This window comes from Sturnira hondurensis, unplaced genomic scaffold (assembly GCF_014824575.4).
Source record: "Sturnira hondurensis isolate 20B ecotype Veracruz unplaced genomic scaffold, ASM1482457v3 Scaffold0011253, whole genome shotgun sequence".
Classification (NCBI taxonomy): Eukaryota; Metazoa; Chordata; class Mammalia; order Chiroptera; family Phyllostomidae; genus Sturnira; species Sturnira hondurensis.
Genome location: NW_028083884.1, coordinates 18,161 through 40,797, shown reverse-complemented (window position 1 = coordinate 40,797; position 22,637 = coordinate 18,161). Strand labels below are relative to the sequence as shown.

Sequence of the window (22,637 nt, the reverse complement as noted above, 5' to 3'; positions counted from 1 at the left end):
AAACAACGACCAAACTCATACTTGCTTGAAATAAATTCTTTATTCGGCTTCTCCTATAAATCGAGAGGTTAAGATGTGCACTACAGGCCTAAGAAGTGAGTTTGTAAAAGGTCTGGAGAGTAATTCTCTAGAGGAAGCTCTGCACCTGTGAGCGTTTGGCACACAGTCGCACACAGGGTTTTAGATACGGCAGCTGCTGGCCTGACCTTCTGACCCAACACTGAGCCTGGTTTTAGGAAAAGCTGCCCCTGACTTTCCCCACCCCCATCTCAACCCCATCCACCACAAGCCTGGGCCAGAGTAAACAGAGTCGGGGTGCTGCTGGGTGCCATGCTCGGGGCACATGTTTCTGGCTTGTTTGCTTGGGTTCTTGGGGCCCAGGTCTGAGCGTTGTCCTGTGCCTTTATTCCTCTGATATCACGTCACAGAGCCACCATCTATCCAGGCAGGCATTATCCAGGGCCCCAGCTACTGTGGTGCCCCTGGAAGAGGAGGGAGAGGAGAGGAGTGAGCAGGGTCCTTGTCATCCCACCACACCCATCTCCCTGCCCTGCCACCCTCCCCACAGCTCCGACCCCCATTGGAGGTACCCTACACTGTCCTCTCCCACTGGAACGTTAAGCTTTTAGGGGTGAGGCTTTTTACTTGTTTCTGTTTTTAGTTATTTGTCTCCTGGCACGTAGTAGGCCTTCAACCGATATGCATGGAATGAATGAATAAGTAAGGAAAGAGACTAGAATCCGCCCAACATGGGACATCCTGAATCTGGGCCTCGAGGAGAGAGCTGTCAGAGATGCTCCAGGGGGTAGAGCCGTGTCACCCAGGGGATGGTTTGGGTAACTACTGCAACCCCAACACTGCCCCTGTCCCCAGAGCCACCACCTCTGATGACCTGGCCATGACTTGCACCTGACACCCTGGGACTCACTCTGCAGACACTTCCGCATCCACGCACAAAACAACACAGCACACGTGGTCCCCACTTCAGGTGAGGAAAATGAAATGGCTTGGCCAGTGTCAGGCCCTGGGAGCTGTCAGAACGAATCCATCCTGCCTGCACCCTGCGGCCTGCCCACACCCTGACTTCCTGTCCCTGGGACTACAGGTTGCGCTTGTCACCGTCATGAGTAATCATTTTCTCATTACGGTTGTTTATATCGGTGACAATAACAATTGTGACAAAAGCCACCATTCATCACTCTCAGTGGCTGTACCAGGCAGAGGCCACAGCAGTGTAACTAACACTGTTTTCAGCAACTCTCTCATCCATCCCAGGAGGTAAGTATGAAGAGTCAGTCTTACAGGTGAGGAGTTCAGAACCCAGAGGTTAGAGGTGTCAGGTGGGATTGCGTCCCAGGTCAGAACTCTCTTGACCAAATCCCATGTATTGGTCCCTCTTGGACCAGCAGCCCTTGGGAGAAGGTGGGAGGCAGGTGCAGGGGAGCTCGGTCTCACCGGGCATAGCACAGCATGCCACGCTCACAGCAGATGCCCAGTCCTAGGTGGAACCCAGCACCGACTGAAACATCCCAAGTCCCTGTGGGTCAAGGGCCTAGGCCCCCATGGGCACTGGGTTGGGAGGGTGGCCACCTACCCAGGCTTCTCTTCTCAGTGTGCAGAGGTCGAAGCTGGATGGGTCCCAGGATGACATCCACCTTCTCCTGGTAGGAGCTCACGTCCCTCTTCGACCTCACAATGCAGCCTCTGTTGCAGCGGGAGGAGTAGTCGTAGGCCCTGCACACCACCATCTTACACCGCAGGTACACAGAGGGGAAGCGGTTCAGGAAGTGGAAGGAGCTGAATTTGAGGCGGACTATGTGGGGCGATGGCAGAGTGTAGGATTCGTAGGTTTCGTCCTTCACACACCTGGAAGAAGACAGGAAGAACCTTACACACTCACCAGGGCTCTCCTCCCTTGTGACTTGGATGCACTGGGTGTGGAACTCAACAGCCTGACCTTGGGGCCACACCTCCTGTGGCACCTCATTGCCTCCTTCAGAACATGTGCTTCCCACATTGACTGTCAGCCACGCAGGAAAATGCTGGACTTTGTGCACATCGGCAGCATCTTAAAGCAGCAAGCCAGTCCGAGTGTCCTCACTGACAAGCTGGCCCCATATTGCACAGTGACCATGTGTTCAATGGCCCCAGGTTACCCAGGTGAGTCAGGAAGTGACAGGACCATGGAGAGGACAGGAAAGAAGATGGCATTTCCTTCCCTCTCTAGGTCTCAGGGTCAGGCAAGGTCACACCTGGCTACCCTTGGGTGTCTTTGGTGTCTTCCCCTCTCCAGGCCTGTGTCTCAGCATGGTCTGGGGACCCTGCAAGTGTCTGAAGCTCAAAGATATTCGAATGGATGTCCAGGTGGGTGATTTGGTTGGTGTCTAGGTGTAGCCCATGAGTCCCCGAGCTCCAGGTACAGTTGGGACACATGTATCCCATTATGCACATCCTCCCTCCTCATAAAATTGCATTATATATATATATATATAATTATATAGAGAATTTGGCCAAAAAGTTGCCTTTAATAAAGAAGAGCCAGATCACTCATTCCCCAGCATTAATCCCATTTGGAAATAACTTCAAACATCACCTTGGGACTGTTTGTAAGAAGGATCTGGGGAAACTTCTTCCCTGTCTTGGCTGCCCTAGGAGGCCGTTGTGAATTGAACCACTGCGTAGGAGCTAGACGAACCTCAACCCCCATGTGCCACGTCGACACTCAGTGAAGACTGGGCCCAGAAAGAGATGCCGTTTCTAGTCTCAAGGAGGAGTGAAATTTAGCCTCCCAGCCCTGAGTCCTAGCAGATCGCCTTCACTTGTCAGTACAGCTTATGTGTGAGGCGGAGGTTACTGAGGTGCCAGGGTCAAATACTAAGCAAAGAAACAATGTAAACACCACTGGACAGATGAAAGACTAGTCATTTCGGCTGCACACCCCAGTGTCTCTGGGCCACTCTGTGAGCTCCGAGGAGTCCTGCACCCAGGAAGACAAGACTCTGTAAGACAGCCCAGCCCAGGCACCATGGACCCAGGCCTGGGCACTGCTGGCCTTGCCTCTGCATCTTTGAGCTTAGTGGGAACTCTGGACTCTGAGCACCTCCATGCTCAACTGATGTGGGTCCACATTCTGGGCCTTCAGTGCAACATTCACTGTGGACCACCTGCTATGCGCATTCTTTGCCCAATGCCCACCTGCTCTTTCTGCTTTAATGCCCCCAGCAGCCTGTGATGTGCACACCACCATGCTCATTTGATGGGCAAAGAAACTGGCTCAGAGAGGTGCACCTGCCCACCCAGAGTTCTGCAAATGGTCACGTGGCACAGCTGGCATCTCAGTCTCCATCTGCTTCAAAATGAATACCTCCTCACTACACCCACGTCCTTTTAATACTAAGGCTTGCCTCGAGTCCAGCGACCTGGGGCCAGAAGCCAGTCTATAGCCCACCTGCTTGGTGACCACTGGTGATCCTTCAATTCATCAGACACCCATCTCTCTGTATGCTACCCAGACGTGACAACCTGACTGGTTGAGCTTGAGCTCTCAGGACCAAATTCTGCATTCAGAAGCCTTTGGGCTACTCGTGTTTGGGTGGTCAGGGGAAGGTTAAAGTCCCCCTGTGAAGACATTCCTTACCCACTCCGGATTAGATAGTAAGTCACAGACGTAAAGTCATTGGAATATGGAGATGCCACACAGGTGTCCACAAACAAGGCCAAAGGGGTGTTGGCATGAAGGATTTCAGCCTGAAGGTACAAGTTCTGGTTGAAGTCCACATAGTACTGCCTGCTGGTCACACGATGTAAGAATGAAGAGGATGTGTAAAAGGAAATGTCCACGTCATAATGGCTGTACTGCACTTCCTGGAGGTCAATGCTGCTATTAACAATGTACATCATGTCCACCCAGGTATTCTGGAGCATTTTGCAGCTGACGTGAATGTGGACGTCCTTGGTCCTCTTGATAACGCCATTTGAAGAAGCTGCTCTGAGCACGTTGGAATAGGTGATGGTGTCATTATTGACCTGGGAGAGACAGGCAGGAGAGCAGAGTCAGGACCCGTGTCTCCTGCTAAGAGACTCTCATTGCTGGTTTTGTTTACAATGAGAGGGAAGAGACTCAACAAAGCTTCGAGAACCCTCCCAGAACCAGAGATGGCACATGCCTACTGCCAGGGCCACCACTACCTGGGATGGGCATGCTGCTTAATTGGCAAGAGCCTCCCTTCACAGTCCCCTCTTCTCTACCATTTGACAGGGGACCACCATGGGGACTAGGTGTTGGGGCCTCCTGGGGACTGCTCCTCCTGGGAGCTGGGTGTGTCTGGGTGATCTTTTGCCCTGTGGTATGACTAAGCTGTGTGTGGACTCCAGGGCTCAGGACCCTCTGTCTTGTTCTGTTTCCTTCTCCCTGCTGCTGCGAGAAACCAGGGGAGGCAGACGTGTATTCTTGAGAGGGGCTGTTGGCATTAGTTTCCACTGTGCTGTTTGGATGGGTCAGTAGCTACTGCAGTGTGGCATCTGGAGCTGCTCGGGGGGAAAGTGATAGATCGGAGTTATTCCTGCAGCAGGTCTCTGGCCGCGGGAGCAAAGGGTCTTCCCCAGAGCTCAGATGGACAGTCGGTTGGGCGTGGCAAGGCAGAGCATTTCCTGTCATACTCTGTTTTCACTTCCTGCACCACAGGGTTATTTCCCACTTTCATCAAGCAGCAAAGTCATAAGAACATTGCACCATTTGATGTGTCTACCATCTAGTGAGAGTGACTTCTCTGGGCATGAGAACCTTGCACCTGGTGGTCTGTGAGCATCTCAAGCAAAGAATGCTTTCTCTTCCCAGGGCTTGGTATGCTGTCAATCATAGCATCAGTAGCATCAATAAATGCCCCCGGAAGGGATGACAGTGACAAGGGATGGAAGCCAAGCAAAAGCACTGTGGTGGAGAAGGATGGGGCCAAGAATAGCTTCTCCAGTGACCCAAATGTTCAAGAGGACACAGGTGAACAAGGACCCCCTGGACGTTTCACGGTCATGATCATCTGGCCCTGATTGAGGTGAGCCCAAGAGATGCATGGCCAGGACGAGACCATGGGAAACTCTTTCCTTCCCAAGCGCTCCATGGTCAGAAGCAAACTTCTAGCCGGGTATGAGATGCCACCAGCTGCGGGTGCTTTGGCAAGGAAGAGCCCAATACCACCATAGGGCCCCAAATGCAAACCCTAGAATGTAAGGCAACCTGATACTTTATCAAAGAGGAAGGAGTAGGTTATGTTTGCATTCTTTCACTTAATGAGGCGCCAGCCCCTCTCACCCACCCCAACCCCAATCTGTACAAGCTTCCAACTCTGGAAGCTACTTGAGTAAGGGGTGGCAAGCCGGATCCCTTCGGTGCTGGACAGTGCTGGAAACACTGCCTGCAGATCTCAACCCATCCTCCTTCCTTCTCTTTGGCTGTGGCAAGGAACAGATCGTTCACCCTGAGAACTCTGGTTCTACAAACATAATCATGTCACCTGGGTCCCCAGGATTTCAGCAACACAGAGCACGTATCACTGTAAGAAGCTTTCTCAGTAGGAGGCAGAGTGGGAAGGCCCAGGCTTACCTGCTGGGTGGTGCCGCAGCCTGAGTGGGGAATTGTGAAGGTCACCTGGCTTGACGTTATATGGGGCTTACACTGGTAGACCCTGTTCCAGTCGGGAATGACAAGGTCACTGGCAGAATAGCCCAGGGATTGGAGGTAGCGCCTGCTCACGTTGACTTGCATTTCATTCGACAGACAAAGCAGCTCTGGTGGCCAAGGGCAGATAACGAAGTCAGTCAGTGCCCCCAAGTGCCAGCAAGTCCCTGTTGAGCTCCTCCCATACCCTATACACAGGTGCCGGGTCCAAGTTGGATGACAAAGACAGTCCACATGAGGACACGCTCCCACCGCCCAACCTCCCCCCACCAAAGGGACCCTGTGACTCCAGTGACTCTCATTCTCAGGAGAGCCCTGTGTGGGCACAGGCACTGGGGACTCCTCAGGTGAAGAACAGGGGGCAGGATGTGACAGCAGTGAAATGTTTGGCCAAGGTACCATTATCTAGAAAGTGAAGTAACGCTCCAGTTGTATTTTGGTAATGCTGTGAAATAGGTCCTCTAGCTATGGAGCAGGTTCAAAGCTTAAAATCCAGGTGGAAAATGAGTGCTTGGCCATCACCTGGCCCAGTCCCTGGCCAGCCTGTAAATAAGTCCATTTAACAGCTTGAATAGTGACCATGGGCCTCTGATGGAAGTGGTGGAGTGACCAGTGACTTTCAGAAAGCAGCCAAATGTGCCAGGTCTCAGGACATGGTCACAGTGTCCCATGCTCTGGAATGGTCACAGGCCTCAAGCCAGGGCTCACTCCTGCCCTTGACACAGATGTCTCACTGTATGGTGAAGGCATCATCTTGCATGTTTTCCTCAGTCTCCACTGACCACATCAGTAACATCAGTACACAGCGTATTGGTCAGTTCTCGCCCTTGACCTCATTTCTGGGCAGCTGGAGTCCCAAGACCCACTGCTCCCATCCCTTTCAGCATGAGATCAAGCCTCAGTGACCTGCCAGGGCTGCTGCAGGTTTCTGTCCCACCACCACAGAAAGACTGAGGAGGAGAGGCCTTTGGGGGGGTGCCCCAACCCTGACGAGCCTGGGGACTTACTGGTGCTGTGGTTGGAGGGACTAGAGTAGTAGTCAGCCTGGAACCCTCTCCTGGTGACGCTGCCGTCACTGACAAAGCGGACGGACATGAAGTTGGACGAAGAAGTGAAGGAGTCCCTTGCCCCCTGACAAAGCCGGGCCAGGAGAGGGGAGCTGTGGTAGGGGCCGTCGAACACTTCGATGTAGTCATAGTTACAGTTCCCCTCGAACCTGCAGAGACAGGACACACAGCTTTGGCTTCACCTCCCACCAGGAGTGGGGGCAGGAGGTCTGGTCTGGGTGTGGGGCTACCCTTCCGGGTCAGAAACTCTGACAAAATTTAAGAACTGAAAATAACAGAATTTCTTAAAGAAAGTAGGGGTTCCTCTCCCCATGGCCTGCATACATGGGTCTTAGTCCTTCCTGCCTTTTGGGGTGACACACATAGCCCCTCTCTCGAACAGCCCTTTGCATCTTGCAGGAAACACTCGCATCCTGCCTCAGACTTTCTTCAACAAAAGGAGCCTGATTTTCCCTAGACTGAAACGGATATCCATGAAGTCATGGTGATAGAAATGAGTTACTGAATGAGCACAGGTTGGATGAGTCGCATGCCCTCCTCGAAGGTCGGGTTCTTGCCCACAAGGGGGCCATCCTATCTGTGCAGAGCCCCTGTGAGGCTCAGATGGGACAGCTCGTGGGAAGTGCTTCACAGAGTAAATGCTGTGGCCGTTGCTGTCCAGATGCTGCCTAAAGAACCAGCCCTGCTCAGCCTCCCTCCACAGGACTTCGTGAGCTTTACATGGAGTCCCAGAAACCCACATGAATTGTAATGATAAGGCGATCAGAATCACATATCTTCTGCAAGACCCCACATAAATTTCCAAGGCAGAAACATCCCCCCAAAGCCACTGCAAATGAGAAATCCAGAGAGAAAACAGTCTTGCTCAGTGGTGGCTCGGAGGGAAGAAATTATGACACCTTCTCTCCTGGACACTGAAAGCATTGGTGCCCCTTGCATGGCCACTCCCCACCCTGGACCAGTCACATACTACTGTGCTTTGATGATGTCTCCTCTGCCTAACACAATGGTTCTGCCACTTCTGCCTGAGCCCTGGAAGCCACCCCCCTTCCATAAAAGAGAGAGTGGAGAGAAGAGAACAGTTGGTGGGTTTGTTAATAGGGTCCTTTGCATTATTATCATTGCTCCCAACAGAGTCCCTCCCCTGGATAACACTTTCCAAGTATCTCCATGTATTTATTTCCCTTGTGACATTCCCAATAACCACAGATCGGGGAGGGGTGAGCAGGCATTTCATTCCTCTTCTCTGACAGAGGCTGAGGAAAGTTAAGGGAGCTCCTACAGTCACACAGCAAATAGTGGCCGAACTGAGACCTGAAGCCAAGGCCCCTGTCCTGGCCCCACTTTCCTGGACTATCTTCATGCTGGGTTACAAATTAAACCCACCAGAAAAAAAAATGTCAATGGGAAGCACCTCTGCTGAAGTGCAGGTCCCGTCTGCTTCCTTCTAAAATGTCTGTGAGGACCCCCACATGGCCCATTCCACACCCACCCACTCACTGCATATCTCTGAAGACAATGGTCACACAGTCATTGTTCTGGACCTCGATGTCCCACACACACTGGGCATTGTTCGGGTAGTTCCCAGGGTAGAACGGGCTGGAGAAGCGTCCCGACGGCTGGGACAGGAAGCCTCCACAGGAATAATTTGCTGCCAGGACAAAACCAAAATGCCGTGACCCCCAGAGCACACGATTGACGAGACAGAATGTGAATAGGAGGTGGCCTAGACCTGGCCTGACCACCCAGGGTCAGCAGGACACCCTTCCAAGGGCAGCCACACTTAGGGCAACGCTCTCCTCATCATTCCCATCATCTCCCCCCAGTGCCACTGTCATTGAGGGGAAGGGAAAGGAGCTTTGTCAGGGAACTCAACACTTACTGGTTGGGTTGGTGGCCACATGGGCAGAAGCTGTTGATAAAGAGAAAGGATAATGATGAGTTATTTGGCATCCGTGACACAGTCATGGAGTGCTTGCTTGCTGTGTGACAGAAATCTGCCAACCCCGGGGCCACATGAAGATGCTGGCCATGGGCCACGCTCTCAGGGAGCTCGAGATCTGAGGGACTGGCTGGGAGGGAGTGAATGGAATGGAGTGAATCCTAACAGAGTGGGCGGATGGGAGCCAAAGCTTTGGCTCCAGACCCAGTGTGAGCAAATGAGTCTGCTTCTCTCATAATCCTCAGCTTCATGCAGAACTCCCGCTAACTCCTGGATCAAGTGAAGCTCCTGCCGATGTGCCCTTTGTGCGGTGATCTTTCCCCTTGAAGCACTTGTCACAACTGTAATTGTATCATTAATTCTGAAACAAATATTTAATACTGCATTCTACCTGAGGGAGGAGGTCAGTTTCTGTTCTTTATTATTCTTTTATTCTTTCATTGTCTTTTTCAGTATTATTTTTACAACCATCTTGATAGTCATGTGGCCACATGCACAGTTAAGATGTTAAAATATTAACACCATATGATTTAGCTGAACAGGGCACTTCCCATAGCCAATGTAATCCCAACACAGCCCAGCTGCCTGCTCACCACATTGGCATCATTGATGTGAATCATCATCACACATGGTCCCCCAGGAGCCTTGGTAGAGAACCTGCACTCAGCCATGACACCGGACATTACCATTCACCAGCTTCAGGTCCAAAGTGCTTTTGGTCCCGAAACCTAGGGATAGCACCAGAACTCCTCCTTTGTGACTCAGTTGAGCCACCAGGTTTGAGGCAAGTTCCAGAGCCTTAGGACACAGGACAAGCAATCAGCTTTTAACACGAGCAGAGGCTCATGTTCATCGAAGGAAAGAAGTAGAGTCGACGTATCCTGCCAGATCAAGGCTGCCCCAATGGAGGGGAGCACCCATGGCTGGCCCAAGGGATATGAGCGGAACAGCTTTTCTGAGCCCACATGGGGTGTCCCAAGGCAGAGCTCCATAGATCCAGGGGCAGTTCCCCCTGGTCAGCAACCACTGGCTACACTGTTGTCCCAGGAGACCTCAGACATTGCACTAGAAGGTGACAGGGCATCTGCCTCACAGGAGAGAAACAAGGACCTTCACCCCTCTTGGAACAGCAGCCAGAGTCCTGAGCCTTTGACCTGGTCTCAACGGAATAGATGGGCCTCTAGCACTCACACTCAGCTATGGAAGGGGGTCTCCGATGAGCCTCTGCCCAGTATCTCACTAGAGATAGATAGCTGTCCAACTGTCACATGTAAGATATGGTCTCACAGAATATTCCTTGCAGGTCACACTGCAGAGATAGGATATGATGGCCCACGTGGAACCTCTTACCATCATGTTCCATTGCAGCCTTGAATCAGGAGCAGAGGCAGAGCCCCAGGGCGGTGGGGATGGTGAGAGGAATACACACCTGTGTCTATACTTGCTGGAGTTGAAGGCATGGAAGTGCCTGGTCATGTGCCCCAAAGTGACCATAAAGGGAAAGGCCACAGTTAGGGGTCACCAATACTGACCCTTTAAGACTTTTGTGGGGGCATCAGGACAATTGCCCTTGTGCATCCTGTAGTTTGCTACCTTAATGTGCACAAGCCCACCCTTCTGCTAGATCTGTGAGGTCCAAGGCCCCGTGGGAGATCCTGTTGTTTCCTTTAAATCTCTCAGCCTGCTGTGTTCTCTTCTAAACTAAACCAGCTTTGCCCCCTCCCATCCCTGAGTCATTTGCTCATTGGTAGTTCTGAGATACTCACCTGACTCTAAAGCTTGGATACAAGAGTCAGGGTCATGGGGATGAAATGTGCAGCCAATCAAATGTCCATAGGATATACACACATTACTCTACCATCCTTTGGGCACTGTCTATGCCACTTTGTGATACAGATGGGACCACAGTGAGTCTCAGGGTCTGATGGTGTGAGGGTTGGTGAGAATACAGAAGTCTGACATCCTGTTAAGAGGACGACACTAGTTTATGAATGTCCATTATCCCGCAAAATGTTTATCAGCCTAGACACAGTCCGGTGACAGTGGAGGCCATTACCCTGAACACTGGCAGCTATCTTTGGGACAGCAACCAAGAATTGGAGGAGAACACAAATAGATCAATAACACATGCACTCATTGAAATCCCACCTATACTTGTGAGGCACTCATGGGCATCTCAGTGATTAAGGATAAAGGATGAGCCTTAACGGGGGTTCACAGAGCAGTGGTTCACCCAGAGTGAGGAGGAGAAGAATGGGTGTGCATTAAAAGAATCATATTTGCGGAGGGTCACTAGAAACTCACCTGGCCAGAATGTCAGATAGGACTGAGCAGCTGTGAGGAAGAGAAGAAAAAATGTAAGATGAGGAGCACACAGTTGCCCAACCCAGATCCAAGGCTGATAACCCCGGTCTTATACTCACCTAGCTGACGCCTCACACGTGCCCTCACTGTGGACAGTACCGCAGGCTGCTGAAGCTCTCTCTCCTTGCCATCACTGTCCTCACTGTGGGCTGACTTTTCTGTTGGTCAAAGCCAGTGTCACATTCAAGGTAGGCCACAGGAGCCTTGGCCAACATCCCAGGAATTAGCAGAGGATGACCCTAATGAGTGGGTTGCTAATTTGTCTGCCTGGTGGTGTGATGACAGTGGTCCTTCACAGCAGTTTCCACACTTTGCCCATGCATTGCTCCACCACCCACAAGGCCTCGTGTGGCTCACCAAAATTCCTTTCATTGGCCAACTGCAATCTCACACCTTACATGCCCCCTGCCACATGATCAGTAGTTCACAGAGGAGCTCTATGATCATGGGTCTATTCCTCAGCTTCAGGTTCTGGGACAGCAACAAGCACTGCAATCATCATGGAACAGATTCCTACCTACCCCCAACAGGACACATGGCTCTATCTAAGAGCATTGCCTGAGCTGGGAGGTGAGCTTTTGGTACTGAGGCAAAACAGAAAGCCTCCCTACTCTGCTATCAGGAAGCTGGAGTCTCAGCAAGAACACGGTGCCAGAGTTCCGTCCAACAACCTGTGGGTAATACCTTGAGAACACTGGGGGAGTATATAGACCGAGCTCCTTTTTGAACCAAAGCAGGTGACATAAGCCCTTAGGTGCAAGGTGCACAGGAATTAGCTCCGGTACCAGGGACGATGCTATGTGGTTCAGGCAGGGGTACAGGAGTGGGAATCTCATCAGTTCTGAGCAATATTCCCTCACAAATGGAGACCCACCCTGTGTGAGGCCCACCTGAGCAGATGACGCCAGCGTCCTCCCCGGGGTTACAGTCATGGGAGTTCCAGCTCCGGTGTGGGCAGCTCCATAGGAAGGACTCCTGTCCCGAGCAGCGCACGTCGTCCAGGACAATGGGCCCCGAGCCCTGACCGAACCAGGCACTTCCCGGAGCCAACATGGCCCCACCACAGCCCAGCTGCCTGCACACCACGTTGGCGTCATTGATGTCCCAGTAGTCGTCACACACGGAACCCCAGGAGCCTTGGTAGAGAACCTCCACCCGGCCCTGACACCGGTCACTTCCATTCACCAGCCTCAGATCCAAAGTCCCTTCTGTCTTGAACCCTAGAGAAGGCACAATAACATGTCCTCAGTGATTATACTGAGTCACCAGGTCGGCGGCAGGTTTTAGACATTTGGGACACACTCATAGCCTAACTGCATGGGGAAACAGCCAGCTTTTAACATGTGAACAGGTTCATCTTCATCACAGGAAAGAAGCAGAGATGTCCTATCTCACTACATCAGGGTTGCTCCAATGTAAGTAGTGAGCACCCATGATGGCCCCCAGGGAGGTGAGCCAGACTGGCTCCCCACAATGGGGCCTCCCAAGGCAGAGATCCATAGATCCAGGGGCTGTTCCCCTTTGTTGGGACCCACTGGCTCCCCTCGTGTCCAGGGTGACCTCAAGCACAGCAAGAGGAGGTGATGATATGTCTATCTAACATGAGAGGCACAGACATAATCACCCCTTCTTTTCAGGAGAACAGCCAGAGGACAAAGTATGGGGCCCAGTCTCGATGGGACTACCTAGTCTTCCACACTCACACTCAGCCATGAAAGGGGGTACCTGCTGTGCCTCTGCCCAGAATCTCACTAGACCCCATGCCACTGTATCACACGTAGGACTTGTATGCACAGATTACGTCTTTGCAAGTCCCACGATAGGGATAGGGACATGAATGGCCCACATGGAACCGCTTCCCCTCACGTTCCTTCCCAGCCTTGAATGGGGGGGGGGGGCTGCGGGGAGGCAGAGGCACAGCCGCGGAGGATGGGGAGAGGAATACACACCTGAGTCTGTGCTTGCTGGTGTTGAAGGTATGGAAGTGCTTGGCCACGTGTCTACAAGTGACAACAGAGAAAAAGGCCACAGTTAAGGGTCACCAATATTGACCCTTTAAGACTTTTGTGGGGGCATCAGGACAATTGCCCGTGTGCATCCTGCGGCTTGCTACCTTAATGTGCACAAGCCCACCCTTCTGCTAGGTCTGTGGGGTCCAAGGCCCCATGGGAGATCCCGTTGTTTCCTTTAAATCCCTCAGCCTGCTGGGTTCTCTTATGAACTGAAACAGCTTTGCCCCCTCCCATCCCCGAGGCATGTGCTCATTGGCCATGCCCAGAGGCTGACAAGACTCCAGAGCTTGGATGGAAAGAGTCAGAGACATGGGTTTATAAGCAGGAGCCAATCAAATGTCACCTGCTTGGCAAACCATTGTCACATATTACTCCACCCCCTGGCCCCCGGGCACTGTGCATTCCCCACAGGAATAGGGATATCAATGGCCCACTTGGAACCTTTTTCCACCATGTTCCATCCTAGCCTTGAATCAGGAGCAGAGGCAGAGCCCTGGGGGCCGGGGGTGACAGGAATACACACCTGAGTCTGTGCTTCCTGGTGCTGAAGGCGTGGACGTGACTGGCCACGTGTCTACAAGTGACAACAAGGGGAAAGGCCACCCAGTTAGAGATCGTCAATACTGACCTCTTGACAATTGCCCCTGTGCCTCCTGCTGTTTGCTACCTTAATCTGCACAAGTCTATTTTTCAGCGAGGTCTGTGGAGTCAGTCCAAGGCCCTGTAGGAAATCCTGTTGTTTCCTTTAAATCTCTCAGCCTGCTGGGTTCTCTTCTAAACTGAAACAGTTTTGCCCTCTCCCATCTCTGAGTCATGTGCCCACTGGCAGTGACAAGAGTAAAACTTGTATAGAAAAAGTCAGAGACATGGGTGTGAAAAGCAGGAGCCTATCAAATGTCAATGTATTTGGAAAACTGTTACCATGTGTTACTCCACCATCCCCTGGGCACTGCATCTGCCCCGCAGTGATGCAGGTGTGACCATCAGAATCTCAGTGTGTTGGAGGTGTAAGGGGAGGAGAGAAGACCAAAGTCTGATATGCCATCAACAGGACCCCAGTGGTGATGACTGTATACTATCCTACAAAAAGTACATCAGCCCGGATATGACAGTGTCCATGTCATGTCACTGGAGGTCTTCCCTGGGAATATTGGTGGCCATCTTTAGGGACAGCAACCAAGTATTGGGGGAGACCACAAATGGATGAATAATACATGGAGTCCTAGAAGTGCCACATGTAGGGATCTCAGGGACAGATGGCAGAGAGCCCGTGCACATGGGCACGTTCACAGGGCAGGGGCTTGGCCAGAGTGAGGAAGAGAGGCGTGGAGGTGCAGAAAGAAAAGACATATCTGAGGAAGGTCACTGGCAACTCACCTGGCCGTGATGTCGTATGGGACTGAGTGGCTGTGAGAAAGAGAAGAAAAATGTTAGCCGAGGGGCACACAGTCATCTGACCCTGATCCAAGGTTGATGACCCTTGTCTTATACCCACCACGCTGACGCCTGGCACATGCCCTGGCTGTGGAAGCTACCACTGGCTGCCCAAACAACTGTCTTTCCCATCACCTGCTTCTCTGTGCCCGAGGACTAACTTCTCTCTTTGCCAAAGACAGTATCTGGCCTGAGCTAGGCCACCATAGCCTTGGCTGACACCCTGGGAATTAGCAGAGCGTGACCCAAATAAATGGGTTGGAGTACACACCACACCAATTTTTCCTTCTCGAGGAGTGATGACAGAGGTACTCTATGGCCACTTCTAGAGATCCCCCATGCATTGTACAACTGTCCTCAAGGCGCTGCCTGGCTCACCAGCATTCCATTCATTTGCCACCTTCATGTCAGACTCACCCGGCACCTGCCACTTGTTCACAGAGGAATTCCCTGCTCTTTGCACACCTCTGGGCCCATTCCTCAGCATCATATTGTCTGTGACCCCAAGCACTGCACTCATTATTGACAGGAATTTTCTACCCACCACCTCGAGTGTCAAATGGCACTGCCTAAGAGCATCCCCCCAAGAAGACTAAAGGTAAGAGGTGAACTTGCATCAATGAGGTGGAAGAAAAAGGAACCTACTCTGCCCTAAGAAGCTTGATCACGAGCAAGAAAATAGTGCCACAGTCCCCTCCAACAATTTGCAGACAAAACCTAGAGAACACCAGGGTCTTGTACAAAGTGAGCTCCATAGATTTAAAACGAGTAGGTGGCATAACCCCTTTGATGCCTGCTGCCCTGGAATAAGCACCAATACCAGGAACACTCTATGAAGCTCGGTCAGGGGTGGAGCAGTGAAAATCTCATTGGTTCTAAGCAATATCACATCAAAAAAGAAAGACCCACCATTTGCAAGGCCATGTGAGCAGATGACACCAGCGTCCTCCCCATGGTTACAACTGTGTGAGTTCCAACTTCGGTGCAAGCAGCTCCACAGGTAGGACTCCTGTCCTGAGCAGCGCACGTCGTCCAGGACAATGGGCCCCGAGCCCTGACCGAACCGGGCACTTCCCGGAGCCGACGTGGCCCAGCCACAGCCCAGCTGCCTGCACACCACGTTGGCGTCGTTGATGTCCCAGTGGTCATCACACACGGTCCCCCAGGAGCCTTCATAGAGAACCTCCACCCGGCCCTGACACCGGTCACTCCCATTAACCAGCCTCAGATCCAAAGTCCAATTTGTCCTATGCCCTAGAGATGACACAAAAACATGTGTTCTGTGAGTAAGTTGAGCCATCAGGCCTGATACATATTCTAGCCTCTTGGGGAAACAGTATGATATAAACACCTGGGGAAAACACTCAGTTTTGGACACGTGCAGAGGTTGATCTTCACTAAAGAAAGGAGCGGAGATATCCCACCCCACCAGGTTCAGGGGTACTCGAGATAACAGGATGACACATTATGACCCACAAGGAGGTGAGAGGGTGGACCTCTCGAAAAGTGAACCAACGAGGGTAAATACTATGGCTCTAGAGGAATACCTCCACAGATCCAAAGGCCTTACCACAGATGCATACTCAGTGGTGCCCCAAGGATACAGGGTGGTCTCAGTGACAGACACAGAAAGTCAGGGAAACATCTGCCTGACAGGACTGGATGGACACATTCACCCCTTCTCCTTGGAACGGCAGCCAGAGGCCTGAGCCTTCAGCCCTGTCTCAGCAGGATGAACCAGCCAGGCTGCCAGCACTCACACTCAGCCATGGAAGGGGGTCTGTGCTGAGCCTCTGCCTAGCACCTCACTGGAAACTAGACGACACACAACGCTGTCACATGCAGGACCTGTCTGCACAGAGTATTTCTTTAAGGGCCCCACCACAGGGACAGGGACATGAATGGTCCACATGGAACCGCTTCCCCTCACGTTCCATCCCAGCCTTGAATCAGGGGGTGGGGGCATAGGCACAGCCCCAGGGGAGGGGGAGAGGAATACACACCTGAGTCTGTGCTTGCTGGTGTTGAAGGCGTGGAAGTGCTTGGCCACGTGTCTACAAGTGACAACAGAGAAAAAGGCCACAGTTAGGGGTCACCAATACTGACCCTTTAAGACTTTTGTGGGGGCATCAGGACAATTGCCCGTGTGCATCCTGCGGCTTGCTACCTTAATGTGCACAAGCCCACCCTTCTGCTAGGTCTGTGGGGTCCAAGGCCCCATGGGAGATCCCGTTGTTTCCTTTAAATCCCTCAGCCTGCTGGGTTCTCTTATGAACTGAAACAGCTTTGCCCCCTCCCATCCCCGAGGCATGTGCTCATTGGCCATGCCCAGAGGCTGACAAGACTCCAGAGCTTGGATGGAAAGAGTCAGAGACATGGGTTTATAAGCAGGAGCCAATCAAATGTCGCCTGTTTGGCAAACCATTGTCCCATATTACTCTGCTTCCCGGCCCCTGGGCACTGTGCCTGCCCCACAGTGATGCAGGGTGTGACCATCTGAAATGCAGTGTGTTGAAGGTGTGAAGGGAGGAGAGACCAAAGTCTGCTGTGTCATCAACCAGACCCCAGTGGTTATGAATGCGCACTACCCCACAAAAAGTGCACCAGCCTGGGTAGGATAGGATAGGATCAGCATCACACCTTGGAGACCATCTCTCTGAACATTGGTGGCCATCTTCAGGGACAGCAACCAAGTATTGGGGGAGACCACAAATGGATGAATAATACACGGAGTCCTGGAAATGCCACGCATACTTGCGCAGCACTGTTGGAATCCCAGGGATGGACGACGGAGAGCATAGGCAAATGGGCATGTTCTCAGGGCAGGGGTTCTGCCAGAGAGAGGAGGAGAGGCGTGCAGGTGCAGAAAGAGAAGACATATCCGAGGAAGGTCGCTGGCAACTCACCTGGCCACGATGTTGTACGGTACTGAGCGGCTGTGAGGGAGAGGAGGAAAATATTAGCCAAGGGGCACACAGTTGTCTGACCCTGACTCAAGGTTGATGACCCACATCTTACACCCACCAAGGTGACTCCTCACATCTGCCCTCACCATGGATACTATCGTGTGCTGCCCTCACCTCTGCCCTTGCCATCACCATCCTCACTGTGCCGGAGGACTGACTTTTCTTTTGGTCAAAGCCAGTGTCATCCCTGACCTAGGCCACCAGAGCCTTGTCTGACACCCCGGGAATGAGCTGAGGATGAATGTGAACAATGGGTTGATGAAGATGCCCATTTTTCTACCTCGAGGTGTGATGATGGTGGTCTTTATAACAAGTTCCAGAGTTTCCCCATACATTGTGCCCTGTCCCCAAGGCTCTGCCTGGCTCACCAACATTCCATTCATTGGCCACCCGCCACCTCACACCTCACTCCGCCCCCTGCTACACATCCTGTAGTTCACAGAGGAGCGCTCTGTTCCTGGGTCTGATCTTCAGCATCAGATTCTGGGGCCGCGACAAGCGGCCTGTGGTCATCACAGCATGGGGCATCCTACCCACCTTGACACCCACAAAGGACTCTGCCTAGACCATCACTCCAGAGGGACAAGGGATGTGAGGTGAGCTCACGTTACCAAGGCAGAACGAAAAGTTTCCCTGCTCTGTACTAGGGAGCTGGTCCCTGAGCAAGAACATGGTACCACAGTCCCCTCCCACAACCTGCAAGCAATACCTAGGGGACGCTGGGGTCCTGCACAAAAGGAGCTCCTTACTTAAACAGAGCAGGTGAAGTAACCCCTTGGGTGCCTGCTGAGCTGAAATAAGCACCAGTCCCAGGGACGACGCTCTGAAGCTGAGACAGGGGCTCTGGAGTGGGAATCTTGTCAGTTCTGAGCCAAATCACCACACAAAAGGGAGAACCACCCTGTGTGAGGCCCACCTGAGCAGATGACGCCAGCATCTTCTTCATGATGACAGTTGTGTGAACTCCAGCCTTGGTGTGTACAGGTCCAAAGATAGGGTGCATGTTGTGAGCAGCGCACGTCATCCAGAAGAATGGGCCCCGAGCCCTTTCCGAACTGGGCTCTTCCCGGAGCTGAAGTGGCCCAGCCACAGCCCAGCTGCCTGCACACCACGTTGGCATCATTGATGTCCCAGTCGTCATCACACACCGTCCCCCAGGAATCTTGGTAGAGAACCTCCACCCGGCCCTGACACCGGTCACCTCCATTCACCAGCCTCAGGGCCAAATTCCAGTGAGTCCCAAAACCTATTCATGGCAGAAGAACACCTTCTGTGTGCTTATGATGACCTGTCAGGCCTGATGTCAGTGCCAGACTCCTGGGAACCCCCTGACATAACCACCTTGGGCTAACTGTCAGCATTGTACGTATATAATGGGTCATCTTCAGGGTCATCTTCATCAGAATAAAGGCACACAGATGTCTCATCTCCAGAGGACAAGGGAGCTACAATGAGGTACAGCCTCCTGAAGGTGCCAGGGACCTGATTTTGACTGCTACCCTGGCTACACAAGGAAAGTGTCCCTTGTGTGCTCTTAAGAAGCTTGATCCTGTGTATAATGATGGACATCAGGCTTTGCCAACTCAATTTCAGGCAGTATCACCAGGATACTGGGAATATACCTACTCTAACCAAGATGCTTTCTCAGCTATAGCAAGTAACATAACATCTTGGGTGCCCACTATCCTCTTGCCAACTCCATTGCCAGCCACAGAGTTTTACTTGGGAATTAACACAGGAGTGTTAAGTATGTTTGGTTTCTGTCATTTCACCCAGAAGGGTTTCACTGTTGTATGGGACCCACCTGAGCAGATGACACCAGCGTCCTCCCCATGGTTACAGTTGTGCGTATTCCAGCCTCGGTGTGGGCAGCTCCACAGGTGGGACTCGTGCCCTGAACAGCCCACGTTGTCCAGGAGAATTGGCCCTGAGCCCTGACCAAACCGGGCACTTCCTGGAGCTGACTTGGCCAAGCCACAACCCAGTTGCTTACACACCATGTTGGCATCCTTGATGTCCCAATCATCATCACACACGGTCCCCCAGGAGCCTTTGTAGAGAACCTCCACTCGGCCCTGACACCGGTCACTTCCATTCACCAGCCTCAGGTCCAAAGTGCCTTCTGTCTCGAATCCTATGGATGGCATAAGAACACAACTTGTGTGACTATGTTCTGCCACTAGGCTGAAACACGGTCCAGTCCCTTTTGGGACACCCTAATGACCTAATCACCCAGGGCAAAAGTCAACTGTGGTCACATGTAGAGATTCATCTTCACCACCAGAAGGGAGCTGATGTGTCTTTCCTACAAAGTCAAGGCTGTTTCAATAAAGGGGAGTATTCATGACTGCCCCCCATTTGTGTTGAGTGGGATGACACCCTGATACAACACAATAATGCTACCTGCTCTGCCAGGAAGCCTGATCCAGTGTGTAAACACAGGGCACAACCACCACCAATATGGTTTCTAGCAATCCTAGCAGATTCTGGGGACATACGTATTCTAACCAAGATGCTTTCTCAGCTACATCAGGTGACATAGTATCTTGGATTCAAGGTGTCCTAGCACAAACTCCAGTGCCAGGCACAGCATCAAAATGCTTGGGAACTACCCCAGGACTGGGAAGTGTGTTTGGTCTCTGCAATGTCACCCAGTAGGGGTTCAGTGAAGTCTGAGGCCCACCTGAGCAGATGACACCAGCGTCCTCCCCGTGGTTACAGTTGTGCGAGTTCCAGCCTCCGTTCGGACAGCTCCACAGGTAGGACTCGTTCCCTAAACAACCCACATTGTCTAGGACAATGGGCCCTGAGCCCTGACCGAACCGGGCACTTCCAGGAGCCGACGTGGCCAAGCCACAGCCCAGCTGCCTGCACACCACGTTGGCGTCATTGATGTCCCAGTCGTCATCACACACGGTCCCCCAGGAGCCTTTGTAGAGAACCTCCACTCGGCCCTGACAGCGGTCACCTCCGTTCACCAGCATCAGGGCCAAATTTGATTCAGTCTGGAACCCTAGATGTGGTAGAAGAACACTTGCTTCATGAATGTGCTGAGTTGCCAAGCCTAAGGCACATGCCAGACTCCTGGGACACCCTCCTGGCCTAACAACTGAGGGAACCGGTCATCTCTGGATACGTGCAGTGATCGTCTTCATCAGAGGAATATAGTAGAGATGTCTTATCTCACTAGGTCAATGCTATTATAATGGAGGTGAGCACCCATGACTGCCCCCAGGGAGGTGAGTGCGACAGTCCCCCAGACCCCACATGAAAAGGCTCCCTCGTCTGCCCTTGGGAAGCTTGATCTGAGGTATAATCATGTGCACACAGCCTCCACCAATTTAATTACCCACAGTACCAGCAGGATGCTGGGGACATTACTATTCTAACCAAGATGCTGTCTCAGCTGCAGCAGGTGACATAATATCTTATCTTTGAGCTGCCCTAGCCCAATCTCCAGTGCCAGGTGCAGCATTATGATAGTTGATAAGTAGCCCAGGACTGAAAAGTATACTTGGTCTCTGCAATATCACCCAAAAGGAGACCCACCAATGTCTTAGGCGCACCTGAGCAAATGACGCCGGCATCCTCCCCATGGTGACAGTTGTTCAAGTTCCATCCCTGGTGTGAGCAGCTCCACAGGTAGGACTCATGCCCTGAGCAGTGCATGTTGTCCAGGACAATGGGCCCTGAGCCCTGACCAAACCGGGCACTTCCCGAAGCCGACATGGCCAAGCCACAGCCCAGCTGCCTGCACGCCACGCTGGCGTCGTTGATGTCCCAGTCGTCATCACACACGGTCCCCCAGGAGCCTTGGTAGAGAACTTCCAACCGGCCCTGACACTGGTCACCACCATTCACCAGCCTTAGGGCCCAATTCCCTGCAGTCCCAAACCCTAGAAATGGAAAAGGAACAGCTCCTCCATGACTATGTTGAGCTGCCAGGGCTAAGGCATGTTCCAGGGACACCCTCCTTGCCTAATTACTCCAGAAAACAGTCAGATTTGGACATGCGCAGAGATTCATCTTTATCACAAGAAAGGAGCAGAAATGTCCTTCCCACCAGGTCAAGGCTGCTCCAATGAATGGGAGCCCCCACGATGGACACTAGGGTGGTGTGCAGGATTCTCACTCTGGTTGCACATGAAAGTCTCCCTGAGATGCTCACAGGAAGCTTGATTTTGTGTATGAACACAGGGCACAGCCACCACCAACCTGACTTTCAGCAATACCAACAGGATGCTGGGGACATTTCTATTCTAACGAAGATACTTTCTCAGGTACATCAGATGACATAATATCTTTGGTTCAGGCTGCCCTAGCACAAACTCCAGTGCCAGGCACAGTGCCATAATGCTTAAAATTAGTCCAGGACTAGGAAGTGTGCTTGTTCCCTGCAATGTCACCCAGAAGGGGACCCAACAACATTTGAGGCCCACCTGAGCAGATGACGCCAGCGTCCTCCCCGTGGTTACAGTTGTGTGAGTTCCAGCCTCGGTTCGGGCAGCTCCACAGGTAGGACTCATTCCCTGAGCAGCGAACATCGTCCAGGACAATGGGCCCTGAGCCCTGACCGAACCGGGCACTTCCCGGAGACAATGAGGCCCAGCCACAGCCCAGATACCTGCACACCACATTGGCATCCTTGATGTCCCAGTCGTCGTCACACACGGTCCCCCAGGAGCCTTGGTAGAGAACCTCCACCCGGCCCTGACACCGGTCACTCCCATTCACCAGCCTCAAGTCCAAAGATCCTCCGGTCCCAAAACCTAGAGACCACACAAGACCTCCTCCATGACTATGTTGAGCCACCAGGACTGACGCATGTTCCAGACTCTTGGGACACCCCCGTGGCCTAACCACCTGGGGAAAACAGTCAGCTTTGGACACATGTGGAGATTCATCTTCATCACAGGAAGGGAGAAGAGATGTACTATCTCACTACATCAGGGCTACTCCAGTATATGGGAGCCTCCTTGAATGCCTCCAGGGATGTGAGCAGGATTACCATCCCAACCCCACATGGGGCCTCCCAGGGCATAGCTCCATAGCTCCAGGAGCCACTCTGAATGTTCAGCACCTACTGGCTCCCCCATGGTCTCAGGTGAACTTAGGCACAGCCCCAGGAGGTGATGGGACATCTGCCTGATAGAAGGGGGATGGGCACTTCCACCCTGT

At 52.4% G+C, this 22,637-nt stretch overlaps 1 protein-coding gene across 1 annotated transcript in view; it reads right to left on the bottom strand.

Annotated features, from left to right (window-relative positions):
* Positions 1-20: 20 nt before the first annotated feature.
* The window catches only part of DMBT1 (deleted in malignant brain tumors 1), a 38,074-nt gene continuing 15,457 nt past the window's right edge, over positions 21-22,637 (bottom strand). The window contains exons 15-35 of the mRNA XM_037059569.1: positions 21,899-22,228; positions 21,026-21,355; positions 20,143-20,472; positions 19,264-19,593; positions 18,376-18,705; positions 17,400-17,429; positions 16,497-16,547; positions 15,403-15,747; positions 14,437-14,466; positions 12,997-13,047; positions 11,938-12,267; positions 11,107-11,205; positions 10,890-11,017; positions 9,370-9,481; positions 8,624-8,653; positions 8,242-8,392; positions 6,682-6,890; positions 5,600-5,784; positions 3,638-4,026; positions 1,595-1,866; positions 21-482 (exon numbers count right to left, since the gene is read on the bottom strand). Coding sequence (XP_036915464.1) covers positions 469-482; positions 1,595-1,866; positions 3,638-4,026; positions 5,600-5,784; positions 6,682-6,890; positions 8,242-8,392; positions 8,624-8,653; positions 9,370-9,481; positions 10,890-11,017; positions 11,107-11,205; positions 11,938-12,267; positions 12,997-13,047; positions 14,437-14,466; positions 15,403-15,747; positions 16,497-16,547; positions 17,400-17,429; positions 18,376-18,705; positions 19,264-19,593; positions 20,143-20,472; positions 21,026-21,355; positions 21,899-22,228 — 4,076 coding nt within the window. The 3' untranslated portion in view covers positions 21-468. The remainder of the gene's footprint in view (positions 483-1,594; positions 1,867-3,637; positions 4,027-5,599; positions 5,785-6,681; positions 6,891-8,241; positions 8,393-8,623; positions 8,654-9,369; positions 9,482-10,889; positions 11,018-11,106; positions 11,206-11,937; positions 12,268-12,996; positions 13,048-14,436; positions 14,467-15,402; positions 15,748-16,496; positions 16,548-17,399; positions 17,430-18,375; positions 18,706-19,263; positions 19,594-20,142; positions 20,473-21,025; positions 21,356-21,898; positions 22,229-22,637) is intronic.